The sequence below is a fragment of the Danio rerio genome, chromosome 2 (assembly GCF_052040795.2).
Source record: "Danio rerio strain M-AB ecotype USA chromosome 2, GRCz13ab, whole genome shotgun sequence".
Classification (NCBI taxonomy): Eukaryota; Metazoa; Chordata; class Actinopteri; order Cypriniformes; family Danionidae; genus Danio; species Danio rerio.
In genome coordinates this window covers 33,716,357-33,734,767 of record NC_141022.1, presented here as the reverse complement: position 1 = coordinate 33,734,767, position 18,411 = coordinate 33,716,357, and the positions used below count along the sequence as shown (strand labels likewise).

Sequence of the window (18,411 nt, the reverse complement as noted above, 5' to 3'; positions counted from 1 at the left end):
GTTACAGTATAAAATTCTGAACATATGCAGCAAAAAATATATAAACTTTAAAATGTAAACTATAGAAAAAGAGCTGTTATAACACATGCCACTTGTTCTGACAGTTACACAGTTGTGTTTGCATGCACCATTGCCTATTGTTATAACTTTAAGGAATGCTTTATATCTTTATGTGCTTGAATAAAATCAAGATGTTTGTATAAGTCAAAAGGGTAATTCACTGTAAAAAAATACTGGGTTCCACACATTCAATTTGTATTTGGACAACATGAAGCGATTAAGTTAACATGCAATTTTTTTACAAATTTAAGTGGATTGAACATAAAAAAAATTCAGTTGTCCCAACAAACACAAGAATTATGTTGTTTCAACTCCTTTTAAAAAAGGAATCTGAACAAACGTCAATTTTTTGGAGTATATATGTAACAAAACAATAATGAGTGTAAATGTCTTTATTTTATATTGCATGGTAATAAATAACATTCTACACACACTCTTTCTCCACTTTTTTGTTCATATTGCTCTTTTTGTGGTAAATTTCTCAAATTCTTTGAAAGCAATAATGATTTCCTGGCCTGCCAGGTTGTTACAGTATCATATTCTGAACATATGCAGCATAATATACTGTAAAGCATGATACACCAATGGGCAACCTCTGAACATTGATATAAAAATATGATTACAAAAATATAAACTATAAAATAAGAGCTTTTAAAACACATTCCACTTGTTCTGACAGTAACACATTTGTGTTTGCATGCACCATTGCCTATTATTTTTTACTTTAAGTAATGCTTTATATCTTTATGTGCTTAAAATAACAAGATATCTTTGTGTAAAAACATATAAGATCAGATGTAATGCATTAAAATTCACTATATTTACAACTTATATACACAAGACATTTACATGCAGATATAAAAAAAGGAGACTGGAGTTTTCTCAGGAGCAGATGGTGTCAAAGTCAATGTCTTATTTTCCTGTAGAGGAGATTTTTCGTGACAGCGCTGGCCTTACATCTAGCCCAGCACGACCAGCAAACCAAATGCGTGGTAATTACCGGCTGTAACATTACCAAGAGCTCTATTTCTTTGCATCCGTCCTTGGAGAATGGTTTCAAATGACCGCAAACACTCTGAACGCTTTGCCTCCTGGGGGATTCTGTAGGCTGAATGGAAGAATAATGGCCGATATTAATCCAAATCCAGCAGGACACAACGATGTATGATTTAAATCCTAGTTTGATTTATTAATCGCCCTTCAGATACTCATGATACCCTCAACCTGCCATGTAATGATGCAAAATGAAACCCAACTGTGTAGGTGGTCTGGTTTTATTTTGCAGAGACAGAGAGTTTGTGAGATTACGGTTCAGCCACCCACCAAATAAAATGATTACGTTATTAAACCAAGCTCAAATGAAGGCATATTAGATAACTCATCTGAAAAACAGATGAAGCTATGAGGGAATGATCTGCAGAATCAGCAGAAAAGCTGAGCATTGTTCAGACTCTCAGCCCAAATCAGATTCTGGTGAGAAATACATCATATTTATTAATGGGCCATATGCACAGCTAGTGTTTTTCAGCCAATGATGAACATCCAGACAAAGCTTAATGTGACTATTTTAAATTTCATAAGTTTCCTTATACAGCATTGATGTTGTATTGTAGTTAAAATACATTTAGTTAAATAGACTTAAGCATTTGTTTAGTTGCTGAAGCGTAAAAAGAGATGAAAGACTGTTGAAACGCAAGCGCTGCCATTAGGAGCAGGCTAGCGCAGAAATTCCATTGAAAATAGTGGGGTAAATTTACTTCCATATTTTAAAGACATGGCAGGGGTAAACATAATTGAATGCAGAGGTTCTAGTTTGGTCTGATCCCCACTTTATACCGTATCTCAGCCAGGCAGTGAAGATCGCTGTTCTTTAAAGAAATCAGATCTTAAATGTGACGATTTTTTATGGGATGGCAATTACCCAGAAGCCCTGGTGCTGGCTAACTGAAATTAAAAGTCTGTGCATATGCCAAAAACCTTAATTCTTACAAATTTATTTTAAGCTTAAATTTTATATTTACACATAAATACACATTAAAATATCTTTATATATATATATATATCAGCTGTGGCGGGTTAGAAAGACAACCCCACTATAGCCTCTTTGGCTGGTTGAAAATATGTTTTTAAATTGCCAGTGCTGCCTTATAACTAAAGATTAGAATTTTAGTTTAGGATCGTTTGTGTATATGCAAACAAATGTGATTTTAGAATCGAGAAGCTGCACGACTGATAAGTATTCGTGCGAGCTAAAGTAAACAGGTGAAAACCAAAGGAGAGGATGACCAGTCACATGGCAATCCTCGCTCACTGATGACAGTGTTGTGCGCACAGCTGATGTGATGCACGTGAACGATTTAAAGCTGCCGTGTCCAGTTTCCTTGCGCGAAGAAACTGTGCCTGGAAATGCAACTCGTGCAATCTTTGACCCTTGAAATAGACTGGAAAAAAGTGCTCATGCATGTACAGTCCTGCTACTGCTAGCTTAAGATTGTTAGAAAGCAGCAACGGTTGCTGCTTTCACTTTAACCATATTTTGAACAGATTATTAATGAGCCTAACGTTAACCGTGTGAACGTGATTATCTTCTCGTTATTGCACACAGAATGTTTTTCACCGGCTTTCTTTTGCTTAGTTATTTTTGTTCATGCGGTTTAATTATCATCCTTTAAAATAACATTGCTTTAATAGGAGATTAACTCCCCATTCATTAGTAACTGGTGATCTGGGACCTTTAGCCTGGACAGACTGCTGTGTAGTTCTAGATACATGAGAATAATTTTTTAAATGTCAATTGTGTTTTATTAACATTCTTGTTGAATGAAAAGTTGTATTTTGCTTGTTTTGACCCATTACTTAAAATTTGTGGCAAGGAAATAATTAGTTTGGTGTGGCCAGAGGAAAAAAAAGGTAAATCCTTAGTGTTGAGCCCTAAAAAATAAATAAAACTCATTGCACAAAGGAAGTAAAAGTAGCTTTTCTTTTGATTTCTGCACCATTTGTCAAGGTCAGCAACTGTTGAACTGTTGAAGTTTTATTTTCACATTAAGTCCACACAGGACAGAAAATGATTGTACAATATTTATATTCCTATGCTTTTTCGTTATATCCTGTTGCCACATGAGAAGAATAAATATACTATTTATTGTCTACTTAAACCATGTAAACATGTCAGATGATGATTAGCGTAAGCACACCTACTACTAGCAATTTATAATATATAGTCAAGCCCAAAATTATTCACACCCCTGGCAAATTCTGACTTAAAGTTTTGGTTCAAATATTACGGAACCCCGGAAGGGACGTAGTGGAGGAGAAAAAAAATGGGTGGGTAAAAAAAAAAAAATGGGTGAAAGAAAAAAAATGGGTGGGAGGAAAATATATATTTCTAAGTTTTTTGCGTTCTCTCGCAAAGTTTTGCGTTCCCTCGCAAAGATGTTTTGCGTTCCCTCGCAAAGATGTTTTGCGTTATCTCGCAAAGATGTTTTGCGTTATCTCGCAAAGATGTTTTGCGTTATCTCGCAAAGATGTTTTGCGTTCCCTCGCAAAGATGTTTTGCGTTATCTCGCAAAGATGTTTTGCGTTCCCTCGCAAAGATGTTTTGCGTTCTCTCGCAAAACTGTTTCTCCACAAACACTTCCTGTTCACTGCACTCACGTAAACCCTCCCGTTTTTGCCGAAATTCTCCCGTATTTTACCATTCTATCCCACTTTCTTTACATTACTGTGCGCTGATTGTCGCCTTTCACTTTGCAACCTCTGAACCAGTGAATGCATGTTTAAGCGCTGACTGACAGACGCGCTCCATACAATAAACTGATCCCAGATCAGCGTCTGTACGCGCCATTTAAAGGGACACTTCTGTTATCAAACAAGTGCGCAGCAAATGAATCTCATGTTTTGTTTAGTTTGATAACAGAGGTGTCTCTGTAAGAATGCACAGATCTATAATGAAAGCAGTCCATTACTTTAGAAACTGTTTGTGCTCATTTAAGAGAAAATAAGCTGTTTAAAATAAAACATGCAGGACGGAGATGTTTCATATTATTCAGTGTATTTGTCTGTTTAAACATACACCCGCTCCTCTGTAAATGGCGTGTACAGACGCTGATCTGGGATCAGTTTATTGTACGAAGCGCGTCTGTCAGTCAGCGCTTATACATGTATTCACTGGTTCATAGGTAGCATACGCACAGTAATGTAAAGAAAGTGGGATAGAATGGTAAAATACGGGAGAATTTCGGCAAAAACGGGAGGGTTTACGTGAGTGCAGTGAACAGGAAGTGTTTGTGGAGAAACAGTTTTGCGAGATAACGCAAAACATCTTTGCGAGGGAACGCATAACATCTTTGCAAGATAACGCAAAACATCTTTGCGAGGGAACGCAAAACATCTTTGCGAGATAACGCAAAACATCTTTGCGAGGGAACGCAAAACATCTTTGCGAGGGAACGCAAAACTTTGCGAGAGAACGCAAAAAACTTAGAAATATATATTTTCCTCCCACCCATTTTTTTTCTTTCACCCATTTTTTTTTTTCACCCACCCATTTTTTTTCTCCTCCACTACGTCCCTTCCGAGGTTCCGTAATACGTAAATACAAGTTTGGATTTTGGAAACATTTTTTTCCACAATGATGCCTTCTTTACATTATCTTATTATCTTTTGGTAAAAGCCTGTGTCATTTCCAATCAAAAAAAAAAAAACTTGTCGATTGAAAAAAGTAACTCAGAACTAAGTACCCAGCAAACAATTTTGTGTTTAATAGACATCTAATATATATCTAAAGTAGACAGCTTGGCTAAAATGAGGATTAACTTGGGCTGTCTAATAAACTTCTAAGAAGGGCCCAAAACTAGACTAGTCGTCAAATAGAGATTAGACAGACTTTATATGTGTAGTCATTCATTTCTGTTTATTTGATGACTAGTCTTGTTTTGGCCTATTCTTAGACATCTACTAGATTTTCACTGACAGCCCAAATTTTGCCTTGTTTTATCTAAGACGACCATATCTATTAGACATCTATTAGACATCTAAAACAAAAAAAGCTTACTGGGTAACTAAGCTTCTCATTATCGGCCTAATTAATGAAATGAACAAAATTAATTATTGGCCGATAAAGTTATGGATTTATTTCTGCCAGCTGATCCATATTGGAAGAATGCAACTGACTATGCACATTTTGATTGGTGCCTCCAATATATGATGACATCACATTCTGTTTTGAGGGGGTTTCATCGAAAAAAAAAAGCGACCTCAGAACTGCAATTTGGCAAAAGAATGACACAATAATGTATAATATTAATATAATATACTGCATAATTCACTGTATTTGCTTACATTCTTTTAATCTGATTCAGAAAATTTCAGATTAGAATTCTATTCATCAGTCTTCACAGAATATTCAACACTGAGTTCCAAATATAAATAAATATCGATTATCAATATCAGCCAAAGAAATTTATAATTGTACTTCCCCCTAACATTTAATCCAATGCCGCATCATAGTCATTTAACCCAATGCAAACATTTAGTAAAATGAAAGACAATCACAGGACTCACGAATCATGTCTGTTATAGTTTAGTTTCAGTACCTCTCTGAGCTGATGCCATTCTGGTAGGAGCCCTTGTGCTGCTTCCTCTTGTCCACAGGCATTACGTCCACATAGCCTCCTGAGTCGCTTTGAATCACCCCTGCATGGATTGCTGCCCTGCATATACTGGAATTCTGCTCAACGAGACAGAAAGAAGAAAGACGGCTCATTTCTACTGCAGTTGTAACAGAACAATTGCTTCTTAATAGCTATAGAGCGACCCTGAGGAACATTTTATTATATTGCTCTTTTATGGCTCAGGAGAACCAAGTATTCAGTTATGTTTAAGTATTAAGTGTCATTTTTTATTATTCTTTTAGAATTGCTTAGGGGGAATAAAAATAGACAAAAAGGAGGCTATTTTAAAAATATAACAATAATACAAAGTCAAAGTGTAAGGGTGTAACAGTTCACAGTTGATCTGTGTGGCTCATGGCCCAATGGCTTCTAATCATGCGTAATCTATAGACTAATTGAACATTATTTTTTATTTTAATCTGATCTACCATACCTATTCTTTACCATTATTTACATTGTCAGAATTTTGTAGAAGGTATGTAAAGAGGTCTCAATTTTCATGGGGACTGAGAGAGCTCAAACCTGCTGCAATCTAAAGAAATATGTGGGAATAAAAAATACTAACATCATTATAAGTTTGACTGTACATGCACATGCAAATTTTGTTGTCGTAGATATGACAGGTATCGCCGACAACACAGCTGACTAAATATGAAGTGGTCAGGTTTGTCATTTTTTGGGGTCCGACACATTTGTTGTGGTCGCTGTAAATGTTTGACTTTTATTTTGTTTTGTGCATTAGCTGATGTTTGGTCACATGGGTAAAGGTGAATATTTACAAGAGTGCATGTTCTGTTTAGTAAGTGCAACTGTGTGGAGAGGGGTGAGAATCGGGAATTCTCACTTTCTGTTGACCATTCAGTTTAGTCCATTCTAAACCATTCAAGTTATGCATTTGTATGTCACGCAATGTTAATATAATGCAATGAATAGAAATGTTCCCCTCTGATTAGCCTCTCATCGGCTATATAGGTGGTCATGTTATACAGTATGGCTATTTACAGCCATGTTTCTTTATCTGCATGTATTATGAGAATGTGTGTGCGAAATTGACAAAAAGGTTCCGTTAGTTTGTAAATGTTTTTTTTTTTTACTGTTTTCTTACAGTAACTTGAAGCGTGTTTAAGTTCTCTGGGCGATAGTACACTTTGGCAGAGCTGTATCTTACAATATTCACTTTGGAATTGAGTTCACTTTCACATTTTGGGAAAATGGACAAATAAGATTCAAATAATATCGAAATTCCCTTCTTGGTGAGTATCCTGGTAAACTTACAGAAGATGCATATGTGTCAATATATTGTGTCTGTGCATTAGCTCTTAAAGTAGTCACTATTCATCCAGTATATAAAATTAGGCACTGCTCTTGTTTTGTAATGTTGATGAGGATGAATTTATATTTAATGTATACAACTATTTAACATTTTTGTACCCACTTACTAGACAAACAGTTTGATATCTCAAATGAAAAAATACAAGTGATATTACTACTGTATGGTGTGTAGGATCTGAGAAACAGAAATCTTCAGCAAAAGACTGTATTTGCTTTATATTTAATCCCTTTAACATCAACCAACAGTTATTAAGATCTTAAATTTGCTTTAACAATATGATGCTGTTTATGCAGAAATGAGAAGATAGCAGTGATGTTTTGAAATAGCCAACAAGGCAAATTGTGATAGAAGTGCAAAATAAAACTAATTCTTAACCCAGAACTTTACATTTTCACAGAACAGAATTTCAGTTTTAACAAAAATCACTTTTTTTTTTTTGAATTTCTGAATTTCTCTTATATTAAGCATCATGCTTTGGGAATTACATCAAGCACAACACATTGAAAAAACTAAAATATTAGAATAATGGTTAAGGAAGTTCATCTAGCATATATTTTCAAAATAAAGTGGTAAAAAAGCATGCATAAACATTTAGTGTGTGGAAAACCCCCTAAAGCATACTTAAAGACTTACATCTGCATAATAGCGGGTTCCTATTACTCGGGCATAGCTGTCGTATAAGCAATTGCGAGGACAGTACAACCTGAAAAAACAACAACAAAATATTTAGTTTAGCTGTAAATGAATATGTATTACATACCCATATGTACTACATGCAGTTCTATGTAATCTGTCAAGATTATTTCATTTACCTAGGACAGTGGCGTACTGGTTTCTTGAATGGACAGAATTGTGCAACAGTGGTTTCACAATTCACTGCCTTTACTAAAAATCACAAAATATTGGTTGTTAAATTTCTTTTTGAAAATTTACCTTACATGATTTTAATTACAGCAATCACTTATTGTGTACTGACCTGGAACATTTGATACAGTGAAGGCATTGGCACTCTGATTTTTCCTGAGGAATAACATGGAAGTAAAATGTGAGTGCAATCATGTTGAACTTCCATCCAGGATAATGAAACATGCAGGTTCTGTGACTTACGCTAGAGTCTGAACTCCATTTTTGAAGGACTTTGAGAAGCGCTGCCTTCTGCCCACTCTGGTGATATCCAGCCAGCCACCGTCATCATCTATTATTCCAGCATGCAAGCCGCTGCCACAGATACTGGATTGCTGGATAAAGAGAGAGACCCTGAGCTGACCACAATCCATGCAAAACTGGATCTAGCATTTCAAAAACATCAACTAGCCAGAAGCACAGTAATGCCAAATGAACGCATTTACCCACCATGTCATAATGACCAGATCCAATTACTTTTCCATAGTTGTAAAAGCAGCCTGGTGGACACTCGTACCTGTTTGAACATTTAGCACTAGTGAAATAATTCATATATGACCCCGCGACATTTGTTTGTAACTTACATGTGTATCAAACTACTGTACCTGTTACAAGTGGTTCCTTTGCATTGATCACGTAATCTAGTATCACACGCTACTTGCTGAGCTACAGAGAAAAAAAACAAATAGTTTCTTTTAATAACAGGCTGCAGCATATGAAAAAGAAATATTTTTTATCTTTATTATTTGTCATCAACACATTTTATTCAGTTTGTATTTGTACTTTAAGAGAAATGCATACTTTTAGATGTCATTGAGCAAAAATATTAAATCACTGAACACTTATAAATTCACCTAAAGTTATAGTTTATTCCCCAAAAATAACTCACTATTCACTCACGCTATTTTTTGAAGCAATTTCAAATGAGTATATTTATTCTGTTCAACATAAAATGAGAGTTTAAAGAAAGCTGAAAACTAGTAAACATAGACTTGCATTGTAGGAAAAAACAAATATTATGGAAGTCCATTGAATTTCTAGTTACTTTCAAATTCTCAACAGCTTCTTTTGTGTTTCAAAGAATAAAGAAAATCAAACAAGTTTAAAGCAAATGAAGGGTAAGTAAATGACGGAATGAAATGAATTTTCAGTTTTTGGTGAACTATAGATTGATTAATGAATTATGATTTATTATAATTAATTGAACATTTGAACTTGATTACAATTCATAAGCGATTATTTTATTTATTTATTTATTTTTGGCCTCACAGTTCACTGACAGTTTTTTTTAACAGTACATATATGTTCACCTTTTACAAGTGAGAGATTTTTGAATGAAGGGTGCATTACTTGATATTAAAACAATTGATGGAAACACTATCTATCTATGATTATTTATTGACTTTAATCAATATTAAACAACTGAAATTAAAACGCACACTGCCTAAAATAAAACACTCATCTTTTTCTTATAAAAAGGGAAAATAAATAACTTGCACTTTTGGAAACAAGTTATTTTTAATGTTTTTTGAGTATAAAATAAGCTGTAGCTTTTTAAAATATAATAACTTGTATATACCGTAAATAAAAGTTTAAACATTGCATTTTTTGCATCTTCAGTAAACAAATATTTTAATGTAAATAATAATTTTAATGTAATTTAAAATATGCTGTCTCAAGGCATCTCTGACGCAGCTTGCAATGGTCGTCAGTGTAGTGCAAAGTAACACAGTGGAGTCATGTGACTCCACATACAGAAGGGAAAGTAATTGAAATAAATCGACCTAGAAAAATTTGATCGATTATAGGTTCTCAATGTCGATTTCGATTACTTTTTGATTAATTGCCCAGCCCTATCTCAATAAGTTGACCAGTGAAATTAAATAAATAATCTTACACATCTGGGAAGTACTGGAGACTTCATTCCTCTCGATGTTCTCATTGGGAGAAGGTGTCGTGGTTTCATCTCTGTAGTGAGCGTCGTGGCTTCGAACCGGCTCTGGTTCTGGTTCGATGTAGTTATTTTCCTCTGTTTCAGGAGTGTACTGATAATTACTGCCATCATCTGAAAAGGACAATTTAATTAAGCTTCATTTTTATTTCAAATGACTCATCTTAGCTAAGTATTGTTTCCATAAATAGTTTATAGATCTTCATTGTTTGACAATAAATCAAAAGAAATGCATTTTATCATTTATACATTCAATCTTTTATTTTCCTTTGGCTTATTCCCTTATTTATCAGGGGTTGCCATTGCGGAATGAACCACCAACTATTCCAGTATATCAGTGGTCACCAAACTTGTTCCTGGAGGGCCCGTGTCCTGCAGATTTTAGCTTCAACCCTAATCAAATACACTAGAACAAGCTAATCAAGGTCTTAGTAGGTATACTTGAAACATCCACACGCACACACACACACACACACACACACACACACACACACACACACACACACACACACACACACACACACACACACACACACACACACACTCCTACACTACGGCCAATTTAGTTCATCCAATTCACCTATGATGCATTTTTTTGAACTGTCGGGGGTACACTCTACACAAAAATGCCAACTGGCCCAACTGAGTCTCAAACCAGTGACCTTCTTGTGACCTTCTGTGAGGCCACAGCACTAACCACTGAACCATCGTGCCACCCCACATAATAATTCATAATAATAAACAGCTCTCAAATGAACATAATTCACAGACTGTTTGGTTTTTAAAAATGTTTTCATAGTTTTACAATCGTACCAAAAAAAGAAATTAAATATTAGTAACAGTGTAAGCATTAAATAATGAAATAGTCGGTTTAGCACCTTTATAGCAGAGGTTGTTTCTGCAGCCGCCCCCATAGCTGGGTGGGCATGCGGAGCAAGGAGTCCCATGCTTGTATGGTGCGTGTCCCCACCAGTTACCTCTGAGAAAAAAACAGTAAGTTAATAATAGTGCTTTAATGGAATTATATCATGTTGCATATGAGCAAAAAGCTTAATGTTCTTACGGGGGAGAGTAATTGCAGACCAGATACACAGCTTTTGCCCAAATCATGCCCCATACATTCATGTTGTAGCACACATTGATAGCACAGCCAATTTTGTTGCTTGTGGCCCAAACCAGCTGTGAACAGATCAATACATAATCATTAGTGTGAAGCTGTCACGATTACCAACGATCTAAACACCATAGATCGCTGGACAACATTCACATCAACATGAACTACAAATCCACCAAGTTATAGACTACAGATCCAGTCATGCAACACACACACACAAACACCTGCTACAAGTCAACATTGATTAGACACTCACAGCTGAAGCTGCTTTTGGACTGGTTACTGCACTATAAATACAGCACACTAACATCCAGTTGTTGCTGAGTCTTGTTATCTGATTACTGACATTACAACACGTTACCTTTGTCTTGCTTTGCCGTGTTTTTGACCGTCGCCTTGTTTTCTATTTTTACTCCTGTCTGCTGCCTGCCTTGTGACCATCTGCCTGTTATTTTGACTATGACACTGGATTGCCCTTATACATCGGTTTGCTCCTGTGTTGATCATTGCTTGCCTGACCATCCTGTTAATAAATCCCTGCACTTGGATCCTCCCATCCGTTGTCAGAGTTACATCATCATTACAAAAGCATACTTAAACTGCTCTAATTTGTTTAATATGACCATGTAAATATTTTTTCTTAATAGTTAATATGACGTCACACGCTGCAGCATCTTTGTATAAATGCAGTTCAACATCTAAACTATGAATATTTCACTGTTTATTACATGTCTTCACGTGATATGAATTAGCTGGACAAATTTAATCAAAAATATGAAACAACTTTGAACAAGCTTGTATTGTGCTCTGCAGCATGGTGAATTCTTTCATTTTAGGTTATTGATTGAAATTAAAACAAGGCTGTAAGGGATAGAATACAGTTAAATGAATTGTACAGTTGCTTAGCATCATCCCAACTGTTCACCTTTTAGAAAAAAGTTTAAAAACTCCATGTAACAGTTTTACATTGTGATAAATACATACTATATGACTTATTCAGTATATTCTTATACAGTAAGTAAAGACTGCAAGTCTATTCCTCACAGTCTCCTTTTCTGTGTTAAATTCAAGGTCAATGAACAATTTAAGGGTGTAAATGTAAGATTCAAGCAGGATTTCACAAAGCCATGTAAAAAGTGCAAAACTTTTCACATAACTAGAGTTAAGGGGTATTTAGAATCACAGTGTTATGCATGTTCGTTATTGCCCTATTATGTACTATAGTGCATAAATTTCCAGTCAAGAGACTTTGGAGGAACATTGCTAATTTGTTAGGGTGAGTGTGGTTTTACCTGTGTGTAATGTGTGCAGACAGGGCCAGAGCATCTGTAGGGGCAGTGAGGGTTACACTCTTGAGGATAAGGGTAGCTGAAATCTCTCACCTCATCATACCAGGCCTGGACGTGAAAAGTTGGGGGTCTGTCTCTGAAGAAAATCACATTTGAAGCAAACATTTAGTCCAGTGCATAAGATGCCTTTGTTACAAGATGTGACCTCAATCTATTTTAATAACAGCACCTGCCCCAGTGAGCTCCCAGGTTCTGGCCGATCCGGGTCAGTAGGTGAGACGGTCCATGTTCCCACAGACAAGTGTGTGCCCAGTGCTCAGCACTCCTCTCAAGTTCAGTGTCCCACACCTGTCACACCGAAAAGTCATTTCACACAGAGATCAGCTGTGCATTTGAGGGCTTAATTTAGTTGTGTTTGGAACACCTCCAGTTCTACTCGCCCGCCCAAGCAGGATACAAATTAGTATTTCCAGCATGGGAGGCAAGCACTAGCTAATGTACCATTTGTGTTCAAGAGAGTAAGGTTTACCTTCAACTGTCCGACTCGTGACCCCCAAATTCCTTGGAGATGATTATAAATATTCAAACTGTATATAACTGTATTATACTGCATAAACAGGAGCATATTGACAACACAAAAAATGCAACAGTCTAACAACCATATCATTTTTATAGTAATTTATTAATTTGTTTAGTTTAATATTAACCTCAGCTAAAAAGACTGGTGGGCACAATGTTTGCAGCAAGTTTCAAGCCTATTCTTGATTTAATTTTGAAGAGCACCACTCAGAGATCATTCTTAATATTCAGTTGTGGCCTGTATTTACTTTAAATGCATTTGATTGCCATTAAGGTGTCAGAAAGTTTAGTCTGGTGCTATAAATCAATCTGCTGCAACTGATTGTGTTGTTTAGTGTAAACACACCAATCCTAGGAAACATTTTTTTTTAAGGCTAATGGCTTTTCATTTTGCATTTTGTTGTTTTTTGACTATTGAAAACCCCTCAGTTTCTACTGTGCCTGCTCTGAGGAGGATTTAGTCTGGAGTGCTACTTGTAGCTGAGATGACTGTGTACCAAAGTTAAAATCACCTTCAGTCAAACTACATTAGGTAACATAGCAGATAACAGGGTATATGCAGGAATCCTAAAGGTAATTTTAATACATTTTTAAGACTTTTTAAAGACCTTCTTGGAATATGTTAAGACCTCATCGTCACTTTAAGTTCAAATCAGTTTCAAATCTTTAACTTAATAAACAGTTGTTAATAAACAGTTGTAGTTAAATAAATCAATTCAGCACAACCGTGCAACAGAACTCAAATAAGCTCGGAAGAAACAAAGCTTGAAGGAATAAATTATGCTGTTGTTTTCAGTGACAGACTTCAGCCACTGTGTAAACTCGTCTTTCTTCAACCAGGAGGACTCAAACTTATATTTTCCCTTTTTGCTGTCTGTTTCGCTCTATGGTTTCACTACATGTGGAGAGCATCACATCATCTTCTTCTGTTTGTCGCAAATTACATAACATCACCTGGATGAAGGAGCTCGGAGCGGTCAGAGCCAATCTCGTGGATTGAGCACACCATTGTTAATATAAGGAGGAAAATAAATATATTTATGCTTTTTGTGGACTCAAACACTTTGGATAACACTTAAACAAAGTTTAAGACCTCGCAAAAACGCAATTAAGACTTTTTAATCCCTTTTAAGGGTCTTAATTTACTCATAATTGATTTATTAACTTTTAATACTTTTTAGACCGTGAATGAACATGTCATACCTTCTGCAGCAAATAAAAGGAAGTTCTCACCAAGAGCAATGTGCTAACTATGTTAGCATCCACATTCACACACAAAGTTGTTCTGTTTAGCTGCATTTTTTTGTTTGCAGATTTCTACAATTGTGCTGGATTTGGCCCAGATTTTAAAGCAATAGTTTGCCTAAAAGCAAAAATACTGTCATAGTGTACAGTAAACATTTTTGTGTCATTCAAAACACTAATTGGAGCACTTTATTGGAGCATGAAGTTATTGAAGTATTTCTCAACTGTGTACAAAATAATATTTTAAATGATATTTTATGTTAAGTATTTTTACATAATGTGTAAATATTAACATTATTTTTTCTTTATTCTTATTTTTACTGCAAAAGATGACTAGTGTTCAATATTTGTCATGCCAAAAAAAAAAAAATTGTACAGGTTTGGAATGATTACAGCATTTTAATTTTTGACTAAATTATCCATTTAACACACAACTATAAATACTTTAAAGGACAAAAAAAAAAAAACTCAGAAAATGCTCTGATCATAATTTTGGCAAATGCTAAAAAAAAACTGCTTCTGCTTATGTACGTCAATGCATGGTTGTTTAGTTTTGACCAGTAGACTGATATGAATCTACAAGTGGCCCAGTTGAAGTTAAAAACCATAAAGAATTTCTGCTTTGCTAACTTGGGACAAAAGACATATTAAAGCTGCCATTAGAATCGCCACAGATTTAAGCCGTTTTGTATGAAAGAACAAGCATAGTGTACTATTCTGCCCAGGGTTTTGATTATTTCACTACAGAGCAGCTTAATTTAAAATTACATATGGGTAGTTTGCTGTGCTGCGTTAATCTCTTCCATATGTGCAGAGCTGGTGCATTCCATTCCAGCAGCCCTCCGTACATACTGCTCCCAAACCACCTTGATAATATTGCGCAATAAATTACCTGGAAAATGTTATAGTTTGCATTTTAAGCTGCATTCATGCTGCTTACAATAATATTAATGCATGCTCTCTTGTCATCACCATGTACTTGAAGTGTGTAGCACAAATGTGAATATAATATCAGTCTTTAAAGCGTATAAAAACATAGCAAGCTTTATAGATTTGAGCAAATTGTGCATAGAGATGCAAGGCCTGTTGGCATTTTATGTGGCCTTTGAGACCTGTCTTGACATTGTTTATTTATTGTGATGCCTAATTTGCTGTTACAGCGAGCATCTGGACGCATTTCAAGGGAGATTTGCATCCCCTGTGACTCCCTCCACTTCCTTTGCAGAGTAATTACCCAGAGGACTGTGCAGAATGGAGGTAGCGCATGTCTCCTCCTCTACCTGCACCCCACACAAAGACGCATTCTGTTACGTTTCGCTGTGGGACACAGGGTTCTGGGACTTGACAGATTTAACACTGAATTGTTCAGAGCAACACAGATGTTGTCGACTCAAACGTAACTGGGTAAAAAGAAAGCGTTCTTGTGCTGAGTGCAAGTGTCAGTCATATTCAACAAAATGAATGTTTTCGAAATATCTTTCAGAGATTTCACTGCTTATGTCTAAATAACTATAATACGATCGTCTCTGTTGATTTAATGTGTTATTTCTATTCTGTTCTTTGATGTCTGAGTCAATATTTGCTTCCATTGTTGCCAAATGCAATGCGGCAGGGAAAAGGCAGCTTCTAAGAAGTATCAGGTCATATTTGGCCAGAAAGCAATGAGAGGTCTGGCGGAGTGCCACGTACAGTAGGTGAGCCACAGAACGTGGGAAGGAGAAGCTGCATTTTGGCCTTCCTGATGGACCTGATGAACTGTTTGCTGTAGACCACAAACTTGACTGTAGTTCAATGTGTTTGAATGCACTTGTGCAAAATACTGGTTGGCAGAGCCGTATAATAAATTTATGAGCCCCCTCATGACCCCAGCAATGTATAAATATGCTTTTCAACTCACTATTCAATGGAAAAGTTGTACTTTACAGTTTTTATCAGTCATTTTACACCTTTTAAGAGTTTTTCCCACTGAACAATAGTGTTTTTTCCATGCTATACTACATACAGTAAGTATCATATTTGTTTAAGCCATGTTAGAGATTATGTATAGCTTATGTAATTGTACATTTCTCTTATTTTTACATTTAGATTACTAAATTAAAGAATTTAAATACACATTTTCATCACATTTTAAATGCATTTCTAACATCTGGTTCTTTTTATCAGTTCCCATCAATCCATCCATCCATCTATCTGTCTATCTATTAGGGGTGTTATGGATCACAGTTGATCCGTGATCTGTATGGATCACAACCCACGGTTCGGAACGCACGTGACCCGCAGATTAAAAACTTTTTTTGAACCTGTAGGTTAATCCAACATTTATAACAATTGCAGAGAGATTGCCTCCCGCATCATTCAAATCATGTGTATGAAAGCATTTTGGCTTCCCTGTAAAATATAATGATGACGGAAAAGTTGTTGTGGGCTTCTTATTTAGATTATTAATTAGTGGTGTTTTCTGTCACTGTTTGCTTACCCTGCATTAATTAATTCAGTGTTAAGCTGCACAACTAAACATTAAAAGATAGTGATCTCAATTCAAACCCGCGCAACATGATTGTTAAACCATAAAGACTTGCATATGTTTATTAATCTTTCGAAGCGCTGCATTCAGATCTGTGTTTGATCGAGAGAGATTCAGTTATTTACACTTTTTCAGTTAGTTACAAACCATTAAATAGCAGAAGTACTGGGAAAACCAGTAAATCTGAAAAAAATAGTTCAGATTTAAAGACTGATGTTGATGGTAAAGATTAAAATCACTGTTTAATACAACGTGACGCTGGTGAATGTTGTAGCAATAACACTGTGTAACCAACAGGTGGCGACAAACTACCATCAAAATTATGTCACAGAATAGGTTTTCATAAGTGACAGACCTATAATGAAACATGAAGTTTTATGTGTGAATTGTTAATTCACTAATTGAAAATGAATATGATATGCTATACAAGATTTTAGATATCTAAATTTAGCATTATCAGCAACAGTAACAAAGATCATTTTTGAATTGAATATTTTCCTTTTTTTAGCTGGTTCTTTCTTGATTTTTATTTTTATTAAAATTACAGGTTCTAAATTCTGTTTATTTTGTACCATTTATTACCATATTAATTTACTATATAACTAAGTCATGCTCTGAACCTTCACTTTTTTTTGTGAAATATGCATAATTAAGTCAGATTGTGACGTAGAACCATGTAATCTTACCATGTATTCCATGTTTGAGGCAGGTGGGTACACTTGACCCCTCAGCTTATTATGCAGGTCAAGAATGAGTTGCATATCACTTTGTGAAATTGCTCTCTTGCCCCTTGACTTGGATTGCCACCAAGTCTCATCCTTATCCATGTATTTTTCCAGGATGGCTTCTAAGTGGGTGGCATTGGGAATCACCATGGAAACCACAGTTTGGACAGTCACAAGCAGCACAAAGCCACTAAATAAATCTTCCAAATGTCCACACTTCATGTTTCCTTCACACCTGTCAGCCACAAAATCCAAAGTGATCCCTGTCCTCTGCCTGTGAAATCAGAATGATTGTTTTTATCAGATCTAACATATTTGAATTCACATATTCATGTTATAAAACTACTGAATGTGTACAAAACGCCGTTTAACAGAATGACATGATAATAATTAGATCGGATCTGAGTGCATTCATTCGCATGGATGCTCAGCTATAGATCAGTTCACACATGCCTGCCTGAAAAGTGCAGTTTCAGCGTTTTAACCACTGAGCTCACTTCTCAAAGACTTGTGTATGCCTTTTTGCCACACACATGCAATATTTCATACGGTCGTGTCCTGTATTAAAACGAACCACTAAAGCCTTTGAAGACTGAAGCTTCTACTTACTCTAATTCAGTCTCCTGAGAAATGAATATTAACTTTACTACAGCTGCCCTTTAGTCACTTGCAGTATCGCCAATTCCTATGACATATTTTACAATAAAAGTCAAGTGCTCTTCATACTGAAATCATGCAGCCTTTTACCTTCTGCAGCTCCACGCGTCACTGATGATGTTTTAGCTCCGGTGCTGATTTACTGAAATAACGATTCTCTGAAGTTTTTGCATCTCAGATACAGGTGTCCATCTTTTTCAGTCAGTTTGCACCTTTCTTCGTGAATGAGTCATCATGAGTCATTGCGCACGAGTAAATTAATGAAGTCAAAATGTTTAAAATTGTGAGGCTGCTTTTCTCATTTATAGAGAACTTTTAAGCCACGCCCATACTCGCACCGTCACGCCCAAAGCCCT

The 18,411-nt window shown here is 35.8% G+C and overlaps 1 protein-coding gene across 1 annotated transcript; it reads right to left on the bottom strand.

Annotated features, from left to right (window-relative positions):
* Positions 1-437: 437 nt before the first annotated feature.
* crispld1b (cysteine-rich secretory protein LCCL domain containing 1b) lies at positions 438-18,411 on the bottom strand. The gene is given in 15 exon segments (NM_200470.2): positions 438-1,168; positions 5,658-5,791; positions 7,702-7,771; positions 7,881-7,953; positions 8,045-8,088; positions 8,176-8,306; positions 8,422-8,488; positions 8,577-8,637; positions 9,869-10,036; positions 10,801-10,901; positions 10,986-11,101; positions 12,329-12,461; positions 12,555-12,673; positions 17,360-17,672; positions 18,146-18,411. Coding segments are annotated over 14 exon segments (1,530 nt in total). The 5' UTR covers positions 17,621-17,672; positions 18,146-18,411; the 3' UTR covers positions 438-1,116.